The sequence below is a fragment of the Stegostoma tigrinum genome, chromosome 4 (genome assembly GCF_030684315.1).
Source record: "Stegostoma tigrinum isolate sSteTig4 chromosome 4, sSteTig4.hap1, whole genome shotgun sequence".
Taxonomy (NCBI): Eukaryota; Metazoa; Chordata; class Chondrichthyes; order Orectolobiformes; family Stegostomatidae; genus Stegostoma; species Stegostoma tigrinum.
Window position 1 is genome coordinate 77,858,316 of NC_081357.1, and position 21,233 is coordinate 77,879,548.

At 42.9% G+C, this 21,233-nt stretch overlaps 1 protein-coding gene across 5 annotated transcripts in view; it reads right to left on the minus strand.

Moving 5' to 3' along the window:
• Positions 1 to 21,233, minus strand: part of ccm2 (CCM2 scaffold protein) — a 109,622-nt gene that overhangs the window by 17,633 nt on the left and 70,756 nt on the right. For all 5 annotated transcript variants that reach the window (XM_059645444.1, XM_059645443.1, XM_059645446.1 and 2 more), the window contains 3 exons: positions 17,266 to 17,401; positions 13,378 to 13,432; positions 6,843 to 6,972 (listed from right to left, as the gene is read on the minus strand). In XM_059645444.1, the coding sequence (XP_059501427.1) occupies positions 6,843 to 6,972; positions 13,378 to 13,432; positions 17,266 to 17,401 (321 nt within the window). The remainder of the gene's footprint in view (positions 1 to 6,842; positions 6,973 to 13,377; positions 13,433 to 17,265; positions 17,402 to 21,233) is intronic.

Below are 21,233 nucleotides of genomic sequence, written 5' to 3' on the forward strand. Positions count from 1 at the left end.
TGATGCCACCCAAAGGTTGCAGGAACAGCAACTCATATTCCGCTTGGGAACCCTGCAGCCCAATGGTATCAATGGGGACTTCACCAGCTTCAAAATCTCCCCTTCCCCCACCGCATCCCAAAACCAGCCCAGTTCGTCCCCTCCCCCCACTGCATCCCAAAACCAGTCCAACCTGTCTCTGCCTCCCTAACCTGTTCTTCCTCTCACCCATCCCTTCCTCCCACCCCAAGCCGCACCTCCATTTCCGAGCTACGACCTCATCCCACCTCCTTGACCTGTCCGTCTTCCCTGAACTGACCTATCCCCTCCCCACCTATACTCTCTCCACCTATCTTCTTTTCTCTCCATCTTCGGTCCGCCTCCCCCTCTCTCCCTATTTATTCCAGAACCCTCACCCCATCCCCCTCTCTGATGAAGGGTCTAGGCCCGAAACGTCAGTTTGTGCTCCTGAGCCTGCTGTGTTCATCCAGCCTCACATTTTATTTGCTATTATGGAGGGCTTCACTTGCCATGTAAAACTATAAATTCTATTCCAAAAAAGTTCTCTGTATAGGCAATATGCATATGGAGACCTCCTCTGCCAAGTACTAGAATTTAAATACTTATTCCAGTGACAGTATACCTAACTTCCAAAATCTAAAATTAACTCCACTAGTTTTTAGGAGAACACTCGGAGTCGAAAAGTTTAACATTTTAAACTGGATTCACAGTCATAGTAAAGGCATTCCATAAAAGCGCAACATCAAATCTGCATTGTGCAGTAATAGTCAAGTTACACTACAAACATCAAATCATTGAGTCAAGTGCTGTTGTTAGGGGAAAAAGCCTGAGCTGTAATATTCCACAAATTATCTTAGAAAGATTGAGGCATTTCCTATTGTTGGGCTTATCTTATCTGCAGCTATTAGTAATCCTGCACAGTATTACAAAAGACTAAGTTGTAGCAAGCAAGGCAAAGAAAAAATACAATTAAAATTGAATGAATGAATTAGAAGTGTTGCTCATTTTTGAGTGCGAGCAGCAGCGGAGGCAAGACGGACCGGGAAGACTGCAGCTAAGGTAAAGCAGTTTATTTTTAAAATTACTTACCGGTAGCGGGCAGCGGTGTTTTTTTTTCCTCTTTCAGAGAAGGAGCGGGAGCATCAGAGGAAGTGACGAGGACCAGAGGGGCAGCCGGGAAGGAAAGCAGTGAGTATAAATACTCACCCTTCGACGCCAACGGCCTTTTTGAGTGCGAGCAGCAGCGGAGGCAAGACGGACCCGGAAGACTGCAGCTAAGGTAAAGCAGTTTATTTTTAAAATTACTTACCGGTGGCGGGCAGCGGTGTTTTTTTTTCCTCTTTCAGAGAAGGAGCGGGAGCATCAGAGGAAGTGACGAGGACCAGAGGGGCAGCCGGGAAGGAAAGCAGTGAGTATAAATACTCACCCTTCGACGCCAACGGCCTTTTTGAGTGCGAGCAGCAGCGGAGGCAAGACGGACCCGGAAGACTGCAGCTAAGGTAAAGCAGTTTATTTTTTAAATTACTTACCGGTAGCGGGCAGCGGTGTTTTTTTTTCCTCTTTCAGAGAAGGAGCGGGAGCATCAGAGGAAGTGACGAGGGGCAGAGGGGCAGCCGGGAAGGAAAGCAGTGACCATATATATCAGCAAGGCGGCTCTTGAACATAAGTTTGTTATTAATTTGTTATTATTACTTGAAGTGAGCTTTCTGCTTTAGTATTGAGTGGGTGTTCAGATAAGTGGGGTATGGATGCCAGGGCAGTTGCTTGCTCCTCCTGCAAAATGTGGCAGTTGGGAGATGTGGCACACGTCTCCGCTGGCTACATCTGCGGGAAGTGCACCCAGCTACAGCTCCTTGAAAACCGTGTTAGGGAAATGGAGCTGGAGCTGGATGAACTACGGATCATTCGGGAGGCAGAGGGGGTAATTGAGAGGAGTTATCGGGAGTTGGTCACTCCTAAGGCTCAGGACGAGGATAGATGGGTTACAGTTAGGGGGAGGAAAGGGGACAGACAGACAGTGCAGAGATCCCCTGTGGGCATTCCCCTCAGCAATAAGTATACCGTTTTGGATACTGCTGGGGGGGTTGACCTACCAGAGGAAAGCCATAGTAGTCAGTTCTCTCGCACTGAGCCTGACACTGTGGCAAAGAAGGGAAGGGGGCAGAATAGAAAAGTACTCGTGGTAGGGGACTCGATAGTTAGGGGAATCGACAGGAGATTTTGTGGGCAAGATCGGGATTCCCGGAAGGTATGTTGCCTCCCTGGTGCCAGGGTCCGGGACGTCTCCGATCGGGTGTATAAAGTTCTGAAAGGGGAGGGTGAACAGCCAGAAATCGTGTTACATATTGGCACAAATGATATAGCCAGAAATAGGTTTGAGGATATAAAAAGTGATTTCAGGGAGTTAGGATGGAAGCTGCAGAGCAGGACGAACAGAGTAGTGTTCTCTGGTTTACTACCGGTGCCACGAGATAGCGAGGTGAGGAACAGGGAGCGGGCGCAGCTGAACACGTGGCTACGCAGCTGGTGTAGGAGGGAGGGCTTCAGATATGTTGATAATTGGGATGCCTTCTGGGGAAGGTGGGACCTGTACAAGAAGGACGGGTTGCATCTGAACTGGAAGGGGACCAATGTCCTGGGTGGAAGGTTTGCTCGAGTAGTTCGAGAGGGTTTAAACTAGTATGGCAGGGGGGTGGGAACCTGAGCTGTATACCAGAGGTGAGCGTTGATGCAGGTGAGGCAGTAGCAAGAGGTAGACCAGCTAGTGGGAAGGATTTTCCTGGGAAGGAACCAAGGGATCGGTTAAAGTGTGTTTGCTTTAATGCAAGGAGTATCAGGAATAAAAGTGATGAACTTAGAGCATGGATCAGTACCTGGTGCTATGATGTTGTGGCCATAACAGAGACATGGGTTTCTCATGGGCAGGAATGGTTGCTGGATGTTCCAGGGTTTAGAACATTTAAAAAGAATAGGGAGGGGGGAAAAAGAGGAGGGGGTGTAGCACTACTAATCAGAGAGAGTATCACAGCTACAGAAGCTTCCATTGTCGAGGAAGATCTGCCTACTGAGTCAGTATGGGTGGAAATTAGGAACAGCAAGGGAGTAGTCACCTCGTTAGGGGTTTACTACAGGCCCCCCAATAGCAGCAGGGAGATTGTAGAAAGCATAGGTCGACAGATTTTGGAAAAGTGTGGACGCAGTAGGGTTGTTGTAATGGGTGACTTTAACTTTCCTAATATTGATTGGAACCTCCTTCGAGCAGAAGATTTGAATGGAGCTGTTTTTGTAAGGTGTGTTCAGGAGGGTTTCCTAACGCAGTACGTTGACAGGCCGACGAGGGGAGAGGCCATTCTAGACTTGGTGCTCGGAAACGAGCCGGGGCAGGTATCAGATCTTGTGGTGGGAGAGCATTTTGGTGATAGTGACCATAACACTCTCTCATTCTACATAGCTATGGAGAAGGAGAGGATTAGGCAGAATGGGAGGATATTTAATTGGGGAAGAGGAAACTATGATGCGATTAGACACGAGTTAGGAAGCATGGACTGGGAGCAGTTGTTCCATGGTAAGGGAACTATAGACATGTGGAGATGGTTTAAGGAACAGTTGTTGGGAGTGATGAGTAAATATGTCCCTCTGAGACAGGCAAGAAGGGGTAAGATAAAGGAACCTTGGATGACGAGAGCGGTGGAGCTTCTAGTGAAAAGGAAGAAGGTAGCTTACATAAGGTGGAGGAAGCTAGGGTCAAGTTCAGCTAGAGAGGATTACATGCAGGCAAGGAAGGAGCTCAAAAATGGTCTGAGGAGAGCCAGGAGGGGGCACGAGAAAGGCTTGGCAGAAGGAATCCGGGAAAACACAAAAGCATTTTACACTTACGTGAGGAATAAGAGAATGGTCAAAGAAAGAGTAGGGCCGATCAGGGATAGCATAGGGAACTTGTGTGTGGAGCCTGAGGAGGTAGGGGAAGCCCTAAATGAGTTTTTTGCTTCTGTCTTTACGAAAGAATCGAACTGTGTAGTGAATGAAACCTTTGAAGAGCAGGTGTGCATGCTGGAATGGATAGAGATAGAGGAAGCTGATGTACTGAAAATTTTGTCAAACATTAAGATTGACAAGTCGCCAGGCCCGGATCAGATTTGTCCTCGGCTGCTTTGGGAAGCGAGAAATGCAATTGCTTCGCCACTTGCGAAGATCTTTGCATCCTCGCTCTCCACTGGAGTCGTACCTGAGGACTGGAGAGAGGCAAATGTAATTCCTCTCTTCAAGAAAGGAAATAGGGAAATCCCCGGCAATTATAGACCGGTAAGTCTCACGTCTGTCGTCTGCAAGGTGTTAGAAAGGATTCTGAGGGATAAGATTTATGACCATCTGGAAGAGCATGGCTTGATCAAATACAGTCAACACGGCTTTGTGAGGGGTAGGTCATGCCTTACAAACCTTATCGAGTTTTGTGAGGATGTGACTAGTAAGGTTGATGAGGGTCGAGCTGTGGATGTGGTGTATATGGACTTCAGTAAGGCATTTGATAAGGTTCCCCATGGAAGGTTCATTCAGAAGGTCAGGAGGAATGGGATACAGGGGAACTTAGCTGCTTGGATACAGAATTGGCTGGCCAACAGAAGACAGCGTGTGGTAGTAGAAGGAAAATATTCTGCCTGGAAGTCAGTGGTGAGTGGGGTTCCACAGGGCTCTGTCCTTGGGCCTCTACTGTTTGTAATTTTTATTAATGACTTGGACGAGGGAATTGAAGGATGGGTCAGCAAGTTTGCAGACGACACAAAGGTCGGAGGTGTCGTTGACAGTGTAGAGGGCTGTTGTAGGCTGCAGCGGGACATTGACAGGATGCAGAGATGGGCTGAGAGGTGGCAGATGGAGTTCAACCTGGATAAATGCGAGGTGATGCATTTTGGAAGGTCGAATTTGAAAGCTGAGTACAGGATTAAGGATAGGATTCTTGGCAGCGTGGAGGAACAGAGGGATCTTGGTGTGCAGATACATAGATCCCTTAAAATGGCCACCCAAGTGGACAGGGTTGTTAAGAAAGCATATGGTGTTTTGGCTTTCATTAACAGGGGGATTGAGTTTAAGAGTCGTGAGATCTTGTTGCAGCTCTATAAAACTTTGGTTAGACCGCACTTGGAATACTGCGTCCAGTTCTGGGCGCCCTATTTTCGGAAAGATGTGGATGCTTTGGAGAGGGTTCAGAGGAGGTTTACCAGGATGCTGCCTGGACTGGAGGGCTTATCTTATGAAGAGAGGTTGACTGAGCTCGGTCTCTTTTCATTGGAGAAAAGGAGGAGGAGAGGGGACCTAATTGAGGTATACAAGATAATGAGAGGCATAGATAGAGTCGATAGCCAGAGACTATTTCCCAGGGCAGAAATGGCTAGCACGAGGGGTCATAGTTTTAAGCTGGTTGGTGGAAAGTATAGAGGGGATGTCAGAGGCAGGTTCTTTACGCAGAGAGTTGTGAGAGCATGGAATGCGTTGCCAGCAGCAGTTGTGGAAGCAAGGTCATTGGGGTCATTTAAGAGACTGCTGGACATGCATATGGTCACAGAAATTTGAGGGTGCATCCATGAGGATCAATGGTCGGCACAACATTGTGGGCTGAAGGGCCTGTTCTGTGCTGTACTGTTCTATGTTCTATGTTCTATTACAGAGCGAATGTATGCAGTTTCATGCATTTCCAAACTTTCCCAAAACTACGAAATATTAACAGTAATAGACAAAAAGGATACAATAGAGCTTGATTAGGCTAAATTTAAGGTTAAAAATGACGATTCAGAAGTCAAAACGCTGTATAAATATTACTTGTCATTGTTAGGAATTAAGGCAACAGCACTTTACAGATCTCTTATTTGCATGCATGTTACAGGAACATGACTAAGCAAATTTCAGAATTTGCTAGAACATCACCTTTTAATTTTAAAATGAGCTCCGATTTCTTAGCCGACTTACAATTAATGTGGAAGGCAAGAGTTATAATTTACTTTGAACGTAATTCAAATCAAAGCAAAGATATATTTAGTCTGCTACAGAAAATACCTATAGATCTTATGTACTAAAGCAGAAACAGCCCAAAAGCTTAAGTTCCACAGTACACAAACCATAAAATATGCAAATGACAAAATATGGAAATTCAAGCATTCAAGCCACTTTAGTAGTGAAACCAGCTCACGTGTCTACTGTTAATTATTTTGTGTATCATTTATACCTGGTATTGGGGGGGGGGAAAACACAGTAAAATATACAAGCTACTTGTAAAGAACAAAAGCAAAGCAATCAAATTTTTATGCACTACCAAACAGAAATAAAGTTTAATCTAGAATGATTGCCAAAAAGGATGTAGTTTCAAAAAAAAAGAGACAGTGTGTTTGAAAACAAACATTCTTTTAAACTGAGATAATGGGAACTGCAGATGCTGGAGAATTCCAAGATAATAAAATGTGAGGCTGGATGAACACAGCAGGCCAAGCAGCATCTCAGGAGATGAAGCGTCTAGGCCCGAAACGTCAGCTTTTGTGCTCCTGAGATGCTGCTTGGCCTGCTGTGTTCATCCAGCCTCACATTTTATATTCTTTTAAACTGAAAGGGTTCACATCACCGGTCTCTATCTTCATGTTTTCAGGATTGTGTAAACATGCATGAATTTAGTGTACACAGCTCTCTTTTCTGCTGGACATTTTACAAGATGAACCAAGAATACTTTAAATCCATTGGCCTTAAAATAGCAGGCAATTATATAAACCACTACCAGAAAAACAACAGTACAAATATTTTAATTTGCTGTAATCAGAAACTAAGAAATGCTTGTTTTGACACTATGAGCAGTAACTTACTGTCATCATGTAATCCTGAAGCAATTCAGCTGCAGAAGTACTGAGCTCACTGTCACTAATATTTTTGATCTGAGGTGATGGTAGAGTTGAGGATGGTGAATTTCCTCCCGTATCTGAACCCTGGTAAGACCTGAGGGAACCAAAAAGAGAGAGAGAGAGAGAGAGGCCAAACAGTCAAGCAGAATGAGCTTGAACCAAAAGTTACAAACAATGGATTCAGTCTGGTTTTGTGAAATGCATCCAATTATCAAAATTAGACATTTAATGATAAGCAAATCTCCATAGAGTACACAATTACATATAATTTCACAAAATTGTACAGAAACAGGCCTATGTTCCGTATGAATCATCCTGATCCACATCTACCATAACAAACTACGCTTGCCTCTTTCATCCTTGACCAGGTTTCCCTAAACATCCATGTATATGATGCACACCCACCAGCATGAGGCAGCAAGTTCCAAATTCTCACTACACTTGGCTCGTGGGTTACAAATTTCCATTTGGGTTCCTCAATGGCTTTCTTAGCCTACTGCAGGTCACTGCTGACAATGTGGTCTCCTCGATATTGGGGAAACGAAGCATAGACGAGGTGAATGCTTAGTGGAACATCTACATTCTGCTTGCAAAAAAGACCCCAAACCACCTGGTGCCTGCCACTTTAACACACCACCCTGTTCCCTAGCCAAGATCTGGGTCTTTGGCTTGCTGCAATGTTCCAGTGAAGCTCAACGCAAGCTCGAAGAACACCACCTCATTTTCCGCTTGGGCACCCTGCAGCTTTCCAGACTCTTTATCAAATTCACTAATTTTAGGGCATTAAAAAAAACTTTCCCATGTCTCAGCCCCCTAACCCACACACCAGGCCTTGTAATCACAGCCTGCAATTATGCACCTGTTAGTCACTATTCACCCGCCCAGCCTGATCATTATCAAGTTTTTTGTCTATCCAACTGCTCGTGTGTCTTCAGGCTCTATCCCATGGTTTACTCCCCACCCCACACCCAGTCCCTTTCTTTCTATACAAACTGACATTTTCCCAGCCACTACGACGTCTGAAGAAGGGTCACCAGACCCGAAATATGAACTTTGATTATTTTTCCCTTCAGCAACTTGTGTCTTTGTTCCTGACGTAGAGCATCCACAGTTATTTTGGCTTTCTTGGCAAAACTAGGAGGCCATCTAACTATTTCCCACAAAATGCACAAAGAAAGTCATTCAATTTTAAATAACCAAGATCAGCCCACTGCTCCCGTCAAATCTAGCCAGATGATCCTGTCTTAACACATACAAAACACCCTTCATTCAAAGTGTTCTCTGCATCAATGCCAGGGTCTCTACATTCTTTTTATTGTATGGTGATTAGAATTGCACAGAGTGAAGCTCATTGTTTGGCTTGCTTTTGTTCAAATGGCCTTGCTAACTTATGGCACACCTTTAGTGAGATGTCAGCTTTCCTGTTCCTCCGATACTGCCTGGCCTTCTGTGTTCTTCCAGCTCCACACCATGTTAATCTCTGACTCCAGCACCTGCAGTTCTTGCTATCTCATCCATTGTCACTTGTTCCTAACTCTACAGTCTCCAGCCTTATTAGCCCTTTGAGGGAGATTGTTGTGAAGGAAGACAATTCTAGATTAAACAAGTGTATACAAGAACAGGCTGTGGAGAATCTCATTCACGAAATTATTTTTAAGTCTCAGTTTCAGAAGGCCAAGAATGAGAACTGCCTTTACGAAAAACAATCCAATTAGTTTGCTCAGAATCAACAGATTTCTGTGGCTGCTGAACAACGCTTTGAAACATTATTGCCTTTGGTTTTTGTGCCAAAAACTTGTCCCATGTTCGTTTAGTCCAACTTGCAGTCACCTTATAGGTGAACAACTGAATTAAGAGCAAAATTTTTTTTGGCATCTTTTTGACACTGTTTGCCCTCCCCTCTAATTTAAGCAGGAACTTTAGTCCCCGCTTTTCCCTTTCCATGCTGTCACTATTACTAAAACAACAGCCCTACATATTTCAAGTGTTTATTAATTCTCAAGTCATAAGCGAATCTGCTCCCACCACACACAATGCATTCCACTGGCTGCACAGAAATGGTTTTCCTCATGTCATCTTTGGTTCTTTTGCTTTTCAGCACAATCAACATTCCGAATGTTCAACATTTCTGACAGTGGGAAGAGTTTTGCTTCATCCTCATCCTATGATTTTGAGTACATGTAACAAGTTTCCTCTGCAGTTAAGCAAGCTCAGCTTTCCAATCTACTTAATTGAAGTTCTTCATCTCTAGAAGGCTTCCCCCACACCCCCCTCCTACAATCTTCTGTTTTCACGTTCTACTTTAATGCAGGGTGTCCGAATTCAATGCAAAAACTCCAGTGGAGACCAGTTATTACAAGAGAGAAGGGGATCTTGTGATCCATCAATATTACGCCAGTTCTTTGTTGAGCAATGCAGCCAGTCCTACTCCCCCAATCTGACAATGGAATTTTACTTCCTTGAGGGCTACATGGTGGCTCAGTGGTTAGCACTGTAGCCTCACAGCGCCAGGGACCCGTGTTCAATTCCAGCTTTGGGTAACTGTCTATGTGGTGTTTGCATATTCTCCCCACGTCAGCGTGGGTTTCCTCCCACAGTCCAAAGATGTGCAGGTTAGGTGGATCGGCCACGCTAAATTGCCCATAGTGTTCAGGGATGTGTGGGTTATAGGGGGAAATAGGTCTGGGTGGGGTGCTCCAAGGGGTGGTGTGGACTTGTTGGGCCGAAGGGCCTGTTTCCACACCGTAGGGAATCTAATCTAATGAAACCGCATCCGTCTCCACGATGTAGGCAGAGGTCTAAAGGTCATTACAACTCACCACACAGTTATTCACATCCTCACTACTTTTGTTGCTCATAAGTCTGTGTCCCCAAAGTGCATCCACCTAATAGGATTAACTAGTGCATGAACTAATAGGAACAATTTTTGTCTACTTCGTATCAACAAGTCAGTCAATCTTGCGCACACAAACTCCCTCCAACCTCTTTTGTTTAAAGAAATGTGAATTTCTCCAACCGAAGTCGCTCTCCCTGGAACAATTTCATTTCAGCTCCCCTGCTTCCTCCCATGATCATTTATAGTCTTCCTAACGCATGACAAAAGTCAGAGGGAAATCTCGAGCTTTCGTCTCAGTGCTTCATCAGGATTCAGTATAATTCCTTGCTTTGCACTCAATGCCTCTACTCAAATATTTCCGGTCAATGTTTAAAAGCCCTATGCACATAAAACATACATTGCCTTGTTTCTGTATGATGTGCCATTAAGTCTACATTTCTTCTCCCTCATGATTGTGGCAAAATATAAAACATCAACCCTAGCAAATTCCACCCATCATGATTTTCCATTCCCCGATGGAATCAACTCTCATGGCCGGAGGTGACCAAGGATCTGAGTGAATGGCATTTGACGTATTGGAATGTTTAGCTAGGAAAAGCATGGTGGGGTAGTTTGGTTATGTAAAAGGAGGTTCAGTTCAGTGCTGACTTCCTGAAGGAATGAATGTAGAATCAGCTTGGACAGACAGACAGACAGTGACATGGACAGAGACACAGACACACGCACACACAGGGCGAGGCAGACAGAGCCAGCGCCAGAGACAGACAAAAAGATTAAAGATAAGAGATAAAGGCAATAAAGATTATGCATACCTTACAAGTCCCCTAATAGTAGTTATACCTTAAGACAGCATAAACAATGCAATAAAGCACTGGAGAAGGAATTTCCTCCTTAAGAGATAAGAGATAATGGGAACTGCAGATGCTGGATAATCCGAGATAACAAAAAGTGTGGAGCTGGATGAACACAGCAGGCTAAGCAGCATCTTAGGAGCACAAAAGCTGACGTTTCGGGCCTGGACCCTTTTGAAGGGTTTAGACCCGAAACGTCAGCTTTTGTGCTCCTAAGATGCTGCTCGGCCTGCTGTGTTCATCCAGTTTCATACTGTTTCCTTGAGCAGTAGGTTTTCAAGCCAAGCAAGCAGCAAGTTAATCTAGGTCAGCTAATGAGCAACAAGACACAATCAAAACCTCGGTCAAGGAGCCTCTATGCAACATAATATTTAAAATTCTGGTCCTACAAAGATCATAAAATACAAGCAAATTTGGGTCATTCAATTCTTCAAGACTGCTCCACCATTTGATCATGGCTGATGCATTTCTTAACCCACTCTTCTGTCTCTTCCCTGTAATCCTCGATACCCTCACTGTGCAAAGTGCTATTTAGCTTTAATAGGCTCAAAAGAACTTGAGGTCAAATCAATGTAGCAGGATTCACCATCCTGAAGAAATTCATCCGATTTCATTTCTAAAGCGTCATCCCTTCACTCTGCGGCCTTGTCCTCAGGTTCTCGCCCCTCCTACTAGGGGCAATATCTTCTTCATATCCACTTTATCCAGACTTCTCAATTCCATAAGTTTCAGTCAGAATCTCCCCATCCCATCCTCGTCATCCACGTTAAGTTTAGGCCCAGAGTCCTCAATCACTCCTCATGACAAGCTCTACATCCCTGGAATCATTTTTGGAAACTTCCTCTGGATTCCTTCAAATGCCAGCATGTTTCCTTCAAAACGGGCTCTAAACTTCCCACAATATTCAATATGCAGTCTAACCAGAATATTATACAATCTCAGCAATTATCCACTCTTTCATTTCAAGATTGCTAGAATGCATGTTAACATTGCATTTGCCTTCCTAACTGCTAACTGAACCTGCAAGTCAACCTTAAGAGAATCCTACACTAAGAGTCCAAAGTCTCTGTCTTTCAGATTTACAAAGCCTTTCTCAGTTTAGAAAATAGTCTATGCCTCTATTCTTCCTACTATTGTGCATTACTTCACATCCCCACATTATATTCCATTTGCCACTTCTTTGCCCACTCTCCTAGCCTTTCAGAGTCCTTCGACAGCCTCTGGCTTCCTCAACATCATTTGTCCCTCCATGTACTTTCATGTCACTCACCAACACAGCAACATTTGCCCTTAGGTCCTTCGTCCAAATTAAATGAAAAACATGAATAGCTGTGGTCGTAACAGTGACCTTTGTGGAACTCCAGACGCTGGCTGCCATGCTGAAAAAGACCCTTTTATTCCTACTTGCTCCCATCTGCCAGTCAGCTGATCTCTCTCCATGCCAATACCTTGCTAACACCATGGGCTTTTATCTTATTTAGCAGTCAAGAACAGACCTGGTGTCAACTCTTGGGGGAAACCAAGTCTTCGTCCAGCTCAAACACTGTGGCATTCAAGGACTGGTGGAAGCCTGGAGCTCAGAGAGCAGCAATTGATGTTTGGTTGACTATCGATTTCAAATCGGAGACCACTATATTTCTATTAAGTCAAGCTTTAAAACGGAAATAACTACTTGTGTGCTATGTGGAGTTAGATGACTTTTTGATTATAATTTCACTGAACGGCAGAACAGGCTCCAGAAGTGAAAAAACATTTAAAGGAAAAAAAAAATCACTCTTTTGGAGCAACAGCAATTGTATCACCATCCAGCACATGCACACTTTCAAATGTATTGCCAGTTGATTATTTTGAAGGCTTTCAAGAGGGTTGAGCAGGTGCATTAAGAAGCTGTTTGTGGTGTTTTATGTATGAGGTAATATAGCCCAGCACGCAAACCAGATCCATAGTAGGTAGTTAGGACATACTTAAAGAGGTCTAGAATGCTGGATGCAAGTTTGCTCGCTGAGCTGGAAGGTTTGTTTTCAGACGTTTCGTCATCAATCTAGGGAACATCAGTGAGCCTCTGATGATGTTCCCTAGATTGGTGATGAAACATCTGAAAACGAACCTTCCAGCTCAGCAAGCAAACTTGCATCCAGAACCTCAATCTGAGCTACAAATCTTCTCAAAACTCGCTAGGTCTAGAATACAGCAGCAGAAAATGTGCTCAGGCTGCATAAAGGATCTGGTCAGACAGCATTTGGTATTGCAAGCAGTTTTGGGCCTTGTAACTGCTGCGTTTGTGGGGGTCCAGATCAGTATTTAAAGAATTATCTTGCACATATGTTTTAAAAGAGTATGGATGAACAATCACAATTCACGTTCAATTAAGTTGAACCGGAGCCGCTACCATAAATTATGGAACACAATAGCAAATGAACCCCAGATCATTAGTTGGGAGGCTATGTAACTGACCCAAGTTTTAAGGAAGATTTGAAAGGCAAATAAAAAGGGCAATCTACATTCCAACAAACTTAGCTTGCAAGCCAAACTGCCTTACTTATTTTGTAGAGAAAACACAGACCTTTATAGTGATCAACAATTGACAATAACTCTGGTTGCACCAAGTGTCTGATTAAAATTTTTATTACCTCATGTCTTCTATTCAGGAAAAGGAACAAGTGACACAGCATGAGCTGACCATTTCTCATTCTGTCTGGTTGAACACAGGCCATGTAGTCCATTAATCAATAATAACAGATATACTTAATACAAAGACTAGGTTCGCATAACATGCGGGTGGTCATAGAGAGCTGTCATGGAAAATACTTACAAGTTACTAATTTCTGCGTCGTACTGCTCTTTAACATCTGCTTTACTTGAATCATCTGTTTCCAAAAGACACATTAAATTGAGTGTAAATCAAATAAAGTTCAAACCTTGATGTAAATACCTAATTAATGCTTAATCTTTTGTACTTGGCCATAATATCCACAAAACAAGTCCAAACTAAAGGACAAAATTTTCATCTTTGTTTCGTATGATCTGTAGAATACTGCATACATTAGTAAGATTACTTAAAATGCTTTAGTAGTAAAAAGATTTAATTATTTTGTTACAGTCAAATAGTTACTTCACAATTAAACTGGTCATCACTTTTGCCTCGCTACACGTCTCTGCAACAAAACGAAAACAATGGCAGAATGCTTTAGGCCACTGTGAGAAGACAATGGCAAAATATCTTTCTTATCTTGCCTTTTGTTCCGTGTTTGACTGCTGAATTAGTTATCAGTGGAGGATGCTGATTCAGTGACAAATAGAGGGGTCGTGATTACAATATTAGCATAAAACAGCTCAAGTTACCACTCCATTGCTTGCCAGAACTAGGAGTTTAAAATAGTGATAGTGATAGAGAAAGATAGACCTGTAACTTTTTAGATCCAGTCTAAGGAGGACCACCAATTTTGACAGCATTAGGCAACAACTTTCAAAAGGTGATTCGGGGCAGACGTTCACAGGTAAAGGGACGACTAGAAAACAAATGTGAAGCCTACAAATGAGATGATGAGAGAGTCTGAAGACAGTATGTTCCTGTTAGGGTGAAGGGCAAGGCTGGGAGCTGTACAGAATGCTGGATGACTACAGAAATTAAAGTTTTGGTTAAGATTAAGAAGGAAGCATACATCAGATACAGACAGAGGGGACTGGATGAATCCCTACAAGAGCATAATGTTGGTAGGTGTATAGAGGGAAATTAGGAGGGGGAAAAGGGGGTGAGATAGCTTTGGCAAACGAGGTTAAGGAAAATCCAAAGGGATTCTATAAATATACTAAGGACAACAGGGTAACCTTAAAGGTCTGCAAGGCCACTTACGTGTGGAACCAAGGAGATGGCATAAGACATTAAATGAGTTATGCATCAGTGCTTATTGTGGAGGACATGGAAGCCAGAGAACATGGAGAACTAAACAGCAATATTTTCAAAAACTGTCCACATTACAGGTAGTGGTGTTGGATGTCTTAAAATGCATAAATGTGGATAAATCCCCGAGACCTGATCGGGTATACCCTAGAACACTCTTAAGCTAGGGAAGCGATTTTCGACCCCTCGCTGAGATATGTGCGTCAATCAATAGTCACAGGTGATGTGCCAGAAGACTGTAGGCTGGGGTAACATGGTGCCACCAAAAGAAGAGTCGGGTTACAGACCGGTGAGCTTGACATCGGTAGTGAGTAAGTTGGAGGGAATCCTGAGGAACAGTATTTATACGTATTTAGAAAGGTAAGGATTGATTAGAGATAGTCAAAATGGTTTTGTGCACATGAAATCCTGTTTCACTAGAGTTTTTTTGAAGAAGTAACAAAAAGAGGATTGACGAGGGCAGAGTGGTGGACGTGATCTATGGGCTTCGGTAAGGCATTCAACGAGATTCAGCATGGTAGACTGGTTAGCAAGGTTAGGTCACATTGAGAACTAGCTATTTGGATAAAACTGGAGACCTGTGACCAGCAGTGTGTCAAGAATCAGTGCTGGGTCTACTTTTTTTTTGTCATTTATGTAAGTGATTTGACTGTGAACATAGGAGGTACGATTCATACGTCTGCAGATGTCACCAAAATTGGAGTGTAGTGGATAGCAAGGTTACCTTCAAGTACAACAGGATCTTGATCATTTGGGCCAACGGACCGAGGAGGCAGATGGAGTCTAAATGTGAGGTGCTGCATTTTAGAAAGGCATATCAGGGAAGAACTTCTGCATTTAGCGGTAAGGTCCTAGAAGAGTGTTGCTGAACAAGGAGACCTTGGAATGTTAGGCTCAAAGTTCCTTCAAGTGGAGTCAAAGGTACACAGGACAGCGAAGGTGGCATTTGGTAAGCTTGCTTTTCTTGACCAGTGTATGAAGTATAGGAGTTGGGAGGTCATGCTGCAGCTGTCCAGAACATTGGTTAGGCCACTTTTGGAATATCACGTGCAATTCTGGTCTCCCTACTGTAGGGATGTTGTGAAATTTGAAAAAGGTTGAGAAATGATTTAAGGATGTTGCCAGGCTTGGAGGGTTTGAGGTATAGGAAGAGATGGAATAGACTGGGGCTATTTTCCCTGGAGCAGAGGCTGAGGGGTGACCTTAGTGGTTTATAAAGTCATGAGGGACATGGTTAAGATGAATAAACAAGGTCTTTTCCCCAGGCTGGGGGTGTCCAAAACTAAAATGGCAGTTTGAGGGTGAGCGGAGGAAGATTTAAAAGAGACCTAAGGAGCAATGTTTTCATGCAGAGGGTGGAGAATGTATGGAACGAGCTGCCAGAGGAAGAGGCAGCAGCTGGTAAAATAACATTTGAAAAAGCATGCGAGCAGGTATGAGTAGGAAGTGTTTAGGAGGGATATAGGCCATGTGTTGGCAAGTGGGACTAGATTTATTTAGGATATCTGGTCAGAACGGATGAGTGGGACCAAAAGGGTCTGTTTCTGCGCTGTACAACTCTATGACTCTACATTTACTGGAACTAAAATGCAAGAGTTTAGCTTTAAGAAACTAATTTCTTCATTGAAAGATTAAAAATATTTTTAACTAGAGAGAGATAAACAGGCTTGAACCTCAATGCAAAGGGATTAGGACTACTATATCTGCATGTGTGTTAAGTAATGAACGGGTCATTCCTTGAAACTATTTTAATAAAAATTAAGAAAACAAAACCAAAATGGGGAAAAGAACAAGCGGAAGACAGGATTAAGGCTGGCTTTTGTTGAGCTGACAGAAATATCATAGGCCAAATGACTACCTCCTCCTGCAAAATTCTAAAATTATGCTCTGTCAATCCAATGAAACAGGAGATGGCCAGCGAGGCTTAAATTTTAAATGAGTGAAAGTCTTAACAACTTTGTTCAAGTTTACGAAGTATGGCTACATTAAAACAGAAAAACAGCATTCTCTTCAAAACCTGCTTATTCTGACTCCAGTAATGGTTTTGTTAAAGATTTCCAGTTCTAACCGACTGCTGGACCATGCTAAACTGTGACTGCACTGGTGAGGAGACTACATTACTCAGAGACAGCAGTGAGAATAATGCAAAAGGAAAGAATGCTGAAAGAGTGCCCAAAAACGCTTGTTATACATGTTTTTGTTTGGGCCAACACTAGTATATTATTTCTGGAGGCCAGATGAATGAATTGCTGTAAAATATCAGACTGGGGATAAATTAAGTCTACTGATGTATCATTTTTGGAAAGCACAATCTAAATCCCAACTGCTTGTCAGGGCGACATACCCCAAAAATGGCTTCTTTTTCATCCCAGATGCTGCCATTATAAAATGGCTGGGTGGCACAAGTTTGCATGGTTTCCCAAAGAGCATGTTTTTTGGTATTTTTTCCTCATCCACATTTCCACAAGTTAAGTGAATTCAATAGTTAAATCCAGCACCCCAACTGAACTCGAATTCATCCAGCCACAAAAAACTAGAGCACAGATTTCATTAACTGTGCAAAGCAACCAGTATTAGATTTTTGAAATTAATGAACTTGGAATTTGATATTCAAAAATACTATTTTGACATTATGAAATGCTCAGCATGCATACATCATCTCAAACCAAAAAGTTCCGGGATGCAGAATTTTAAATTATGTTCAATAAAACCGATCTAAAATTCTAATAATTTGCTAAAATGTCACTAATTGGTGTTCTGGAATAAGGAGATTCAGTTTAATATACAAGCAATACTTACCACTGTATATAGACATGTGCTTAGTTGGGGTAGAAGCACCATCAAATATTGCTCTGTCCAAAAAGTCTATTGTGGACTCTGTGTAAACAACTTGGAAGACTTGACTAAGAAGAGAACAGAGTTCTTCTGCAGCTGCCTAGAGGAAAAGCAAAAATAGATGAATGGACTTTTTAAAAGCAACTGATTAAAAAAAGATGACAACAAATTGTTTTCTTGCAGCATAACATAGCTTCATTCTTAATATGCCATTGCGCTTAGAACAAATTTTCTTCTATGGAGAAACACTGACCTTTCACATTAAATATCCAAATGTTTGGATCAGGCAACAAGGAGTTGTTCAAGACTGATTGCTTGATTTTTGAATATTAAAAAAAGGTAGTCAAAAGATTTGGATACAGTACAGGAAGGTTGAGTTGATGTGGAGCTGTCATGATCTTTATGAATAGCAGAGCGAGTTAAGGGCTGAAAGACATATCACTGCTAATATTTACACCCTTATATTAATTTTGCTGGTTTCAGTTTCAGGATGCCCATCTACACTTCTGTCAGCTTAAACATTCAAATTTTAAAATGTTATGATGGCATTCATTACTTGAAAGGATGCACATTAATAGTGGGAAACAGAACTTTCTCTTTCTATCTCACAAATCTTGTACCAGCATCAAGAATATATGCTCCGTGTTGCTTCCGTGAAGAGTAATCTACTTCACAATGCACTGACCTCAAAAAAAGTTACCTCTGGCAGCAGAAAATAGATTGAAGCCTGTTGAGATTAAATTTCATATAGCAATGCAGCCAAAACTGAGCTCACTGATCATCAGTAGGCTGAATTAAAACCCTTACCTACGGATAAAGGCCATTATCTGAACCCACATTTTAAGTAAGTTTTACTAAAATGTCCATTTAATACAGAAAAGTATCTTCCACAGTCTTTTGTGGATGAAACAAATACTTTAATACCAATTCTCTCAGATTCAGCAGAAAATTAAATCAGGAAGCATTACAGTTTGACTTTGTCAATACAATGACTTCAACTAATAAACAACCACTTGCTGATTGCAAACCTCTTCTGCAAGTTACTCATGAAGTTCATCTCTCCTGGCTATTTTTGTAGCCTGTTTTAAATTGGACCTATCCTCAAATCAAAGATAAAAGAAAGATTTTAAACAACCTTCAACAAAAACAAAACTGTTTTTATTTCAGATTTCCAGCATTCAAAAAGTGCAGAAACTCCACAGGTCTGCATGTACCTGGACAGATTAATAGAATCTTTGAATTGTGAGGAAAAGTCATGGAGCAGTCCATCATTTTGCCTTTCCCTTTTAGTTCCAAAGAGAAATACTGAACTCAAAGTTAACTAATTCACTCTTCATTAATGCCAGTTAACCTGCTGAGCTTCTCAAATACATTATTTTAAAAATAGCATCTTTTGATTTCATCAGGTTTAGTTACAGTGCCGCAGAATAATGCCACAGCATCATTCTAAAATTGCAAATTCAGGGTAGATGGAGGCTCCTAAATTATTGTTTTAAATCTCAAACCAACAGAAGTGAAATTTTACTGTATGCAGATGTCAGGGCCATTGGAAAATGTGCAATATTTTCGAGCAATCTTAAAGAATCGCTTGTACACAAGGTCTAATAAAAACATGCATTTAAAGGGCTCTTTCAAAAGGTGTCCTAGAAGCCACAAAGTGCTTTACAGCTAATGATTTACTTCTGAAATGCAGTCATTTAATTTGAAACTTGCTGAATGTAATCAGCTCAAAGCATTTGTTTGAGCCAAATGGTGACCAAAAGGAATTCTGACTAGAACACAGGATGTCTTAAATAAAACACATTAAGGTTAACCAGCAAGCTGATGGGCGTAAATGATTAAAGGCCATTCATCCTAGCCCAAATCAAAGAAAAATGAACATGCAAAGATTTTTCAAAATAAATGAACTAAAATGTGCAAGTTAAACAGATTAAAAACAGGGAGACTGGACGGAGGTACAAAAGGAGCTCGCTGGGAATAAATACAGGAAGACAGAAAAAAAAGGAAGTGCGCTAAGTTAGCAGGCCTGGAAAAGAGAAGTTAATCTGCACATCTCGAAGCAATTTCTTTTTCTGTCACCTCCACACCTTTTTCTTTGAAGATGAATCCAACCCACCCTCTGACAACCCTTTCTCCTGCCTCCAGTGAACTCTGTCTTCCTGGACATATCCTCCCAGCCTCGTCACGGCCAATGCTGCATGAAATCAATCCCCCAAATCCCTACACCACCTCAAACATTCCATGCAGCCCTCCACTCCCTTTGGTCCAACAGCAACCTTAACAATAAACCTGCTAACAATGAGGGCATGGTGGTAGTACAGCAAACTGACCTCTACAGTGCAGAGGCGAGATGCAAACCCTTGACACCTCCTACCGTCCCCTCAAATCATGACCCCACCTCAGATCACCATATCATCACCCAGACGAACACAATCACCTTCAGGAGATGCTCCGTCCACAGCCTCCAACCTGATAGAAATAGCTGATGTAGGCTTGGGGAGCTATCTTCTAAAACTTTCAATTCCCCAACACCAACACTTCATCTTCACCATGGAAGTTCAATCCCTGTACGCCTGTATCCCCCACGAGGATGGCCTAAAAGCCCTCTGCCCTTTTCCTGTCCTGTAGGCACCCTCCACTGACATGCTCACTCACTTGGCAGAACTGGTCGTCACCCTCAATGTTACCTTTGACTCCTCCCACTTCCTATAAACCAAAAGGGGTGGTTATGGGCACCCATATCGGCATGAACTATGCCTGCCTCTTTGTAGGATTCGTGGAGCAGTCCTTCAGCAACTACACCGGCAACATCCCCCACCTCTTTCTTCACAGTATTAGAGATTGTGCCGGTGCTGCCTCATGCTCCTGCAAGGAGTTCAAACAGTTCAACTTCGTCAAAAATTCCACTGCACCCTCAAATTCACCTAGACCATTTCTGACATCTCCCTCCCCATTCTGGGGATCTGTCTCCATCTCCAGCAGCTGATTCACTAAGGATGTCCATTTCAAACCCACCTGATTCCAACAATTACCTTGACTACACCTCCTCTCACCCACCCTCCGGCAAAAATTCCATCCCATTATTTCAATTCCTCCACTGCATCTGCTCCCAAGATGAGGTATTCTACTCTAGGACTTCCCAGATATCCTCCTACTTTAGAGACTGTTGTTTCCGCTCGTTATTAAATTGGCCTCAACCGCATCTCCTCCACTTCCCATATTTCTGCCCTCACACCCTCTTTCCCCACACAATAGGGGTACAGCACCTTTGGTCCTCTCAAACTACCCCACCAACCTCCAAATATAATGCATCATCCTCTTGACACTTCCACCACCTACAATCAGACTCTACCAGCAAAGCGATATTTCCCTCCCCATCCCGTCCGCTTTCTGTGGGGACCGTTCACTCTGTGACTCCCTTATCAGTGCCACACTCCCCAACTTCTCCACCATATCTGGTAGCTTGCCCTGCAACTGCAGGAGGTGCTACACCTGCCTCTATGCCTCCCCACTCAGGCCCCAAACAAGCCTCCCAAATCCAGCAGAGATTCACCTGCATTTCATTCACAGTATCCATTGCTCCCAATGTAGTCTCCTTCATATCAGGGAGGCCAAACACAGACTCGGGGACTGGTCTGTGGAGCACCTTCACTCTGCATGCACCAGCTAAACCAAACTTCCAGGTGCCATCCACTTTAACTCACCCTCCCACTGCCCTTGTAACATGTCCATTCGTGGCCTTCCCCACTGTCAGAGCGAGGCCAAATGCAATCTAGAGGAACATAGTCCTTTCACTTTGGAAGCTTATGGGCTAAATATCGATTTCACCAGCTTCAAAAATCTCTCCTCCCCCAACCTGCCCATCTTGTAACTCACTTATCCACTCCACGCTTCCCACTTACCAACCACAATAATCCCCTAACTGCATCCAC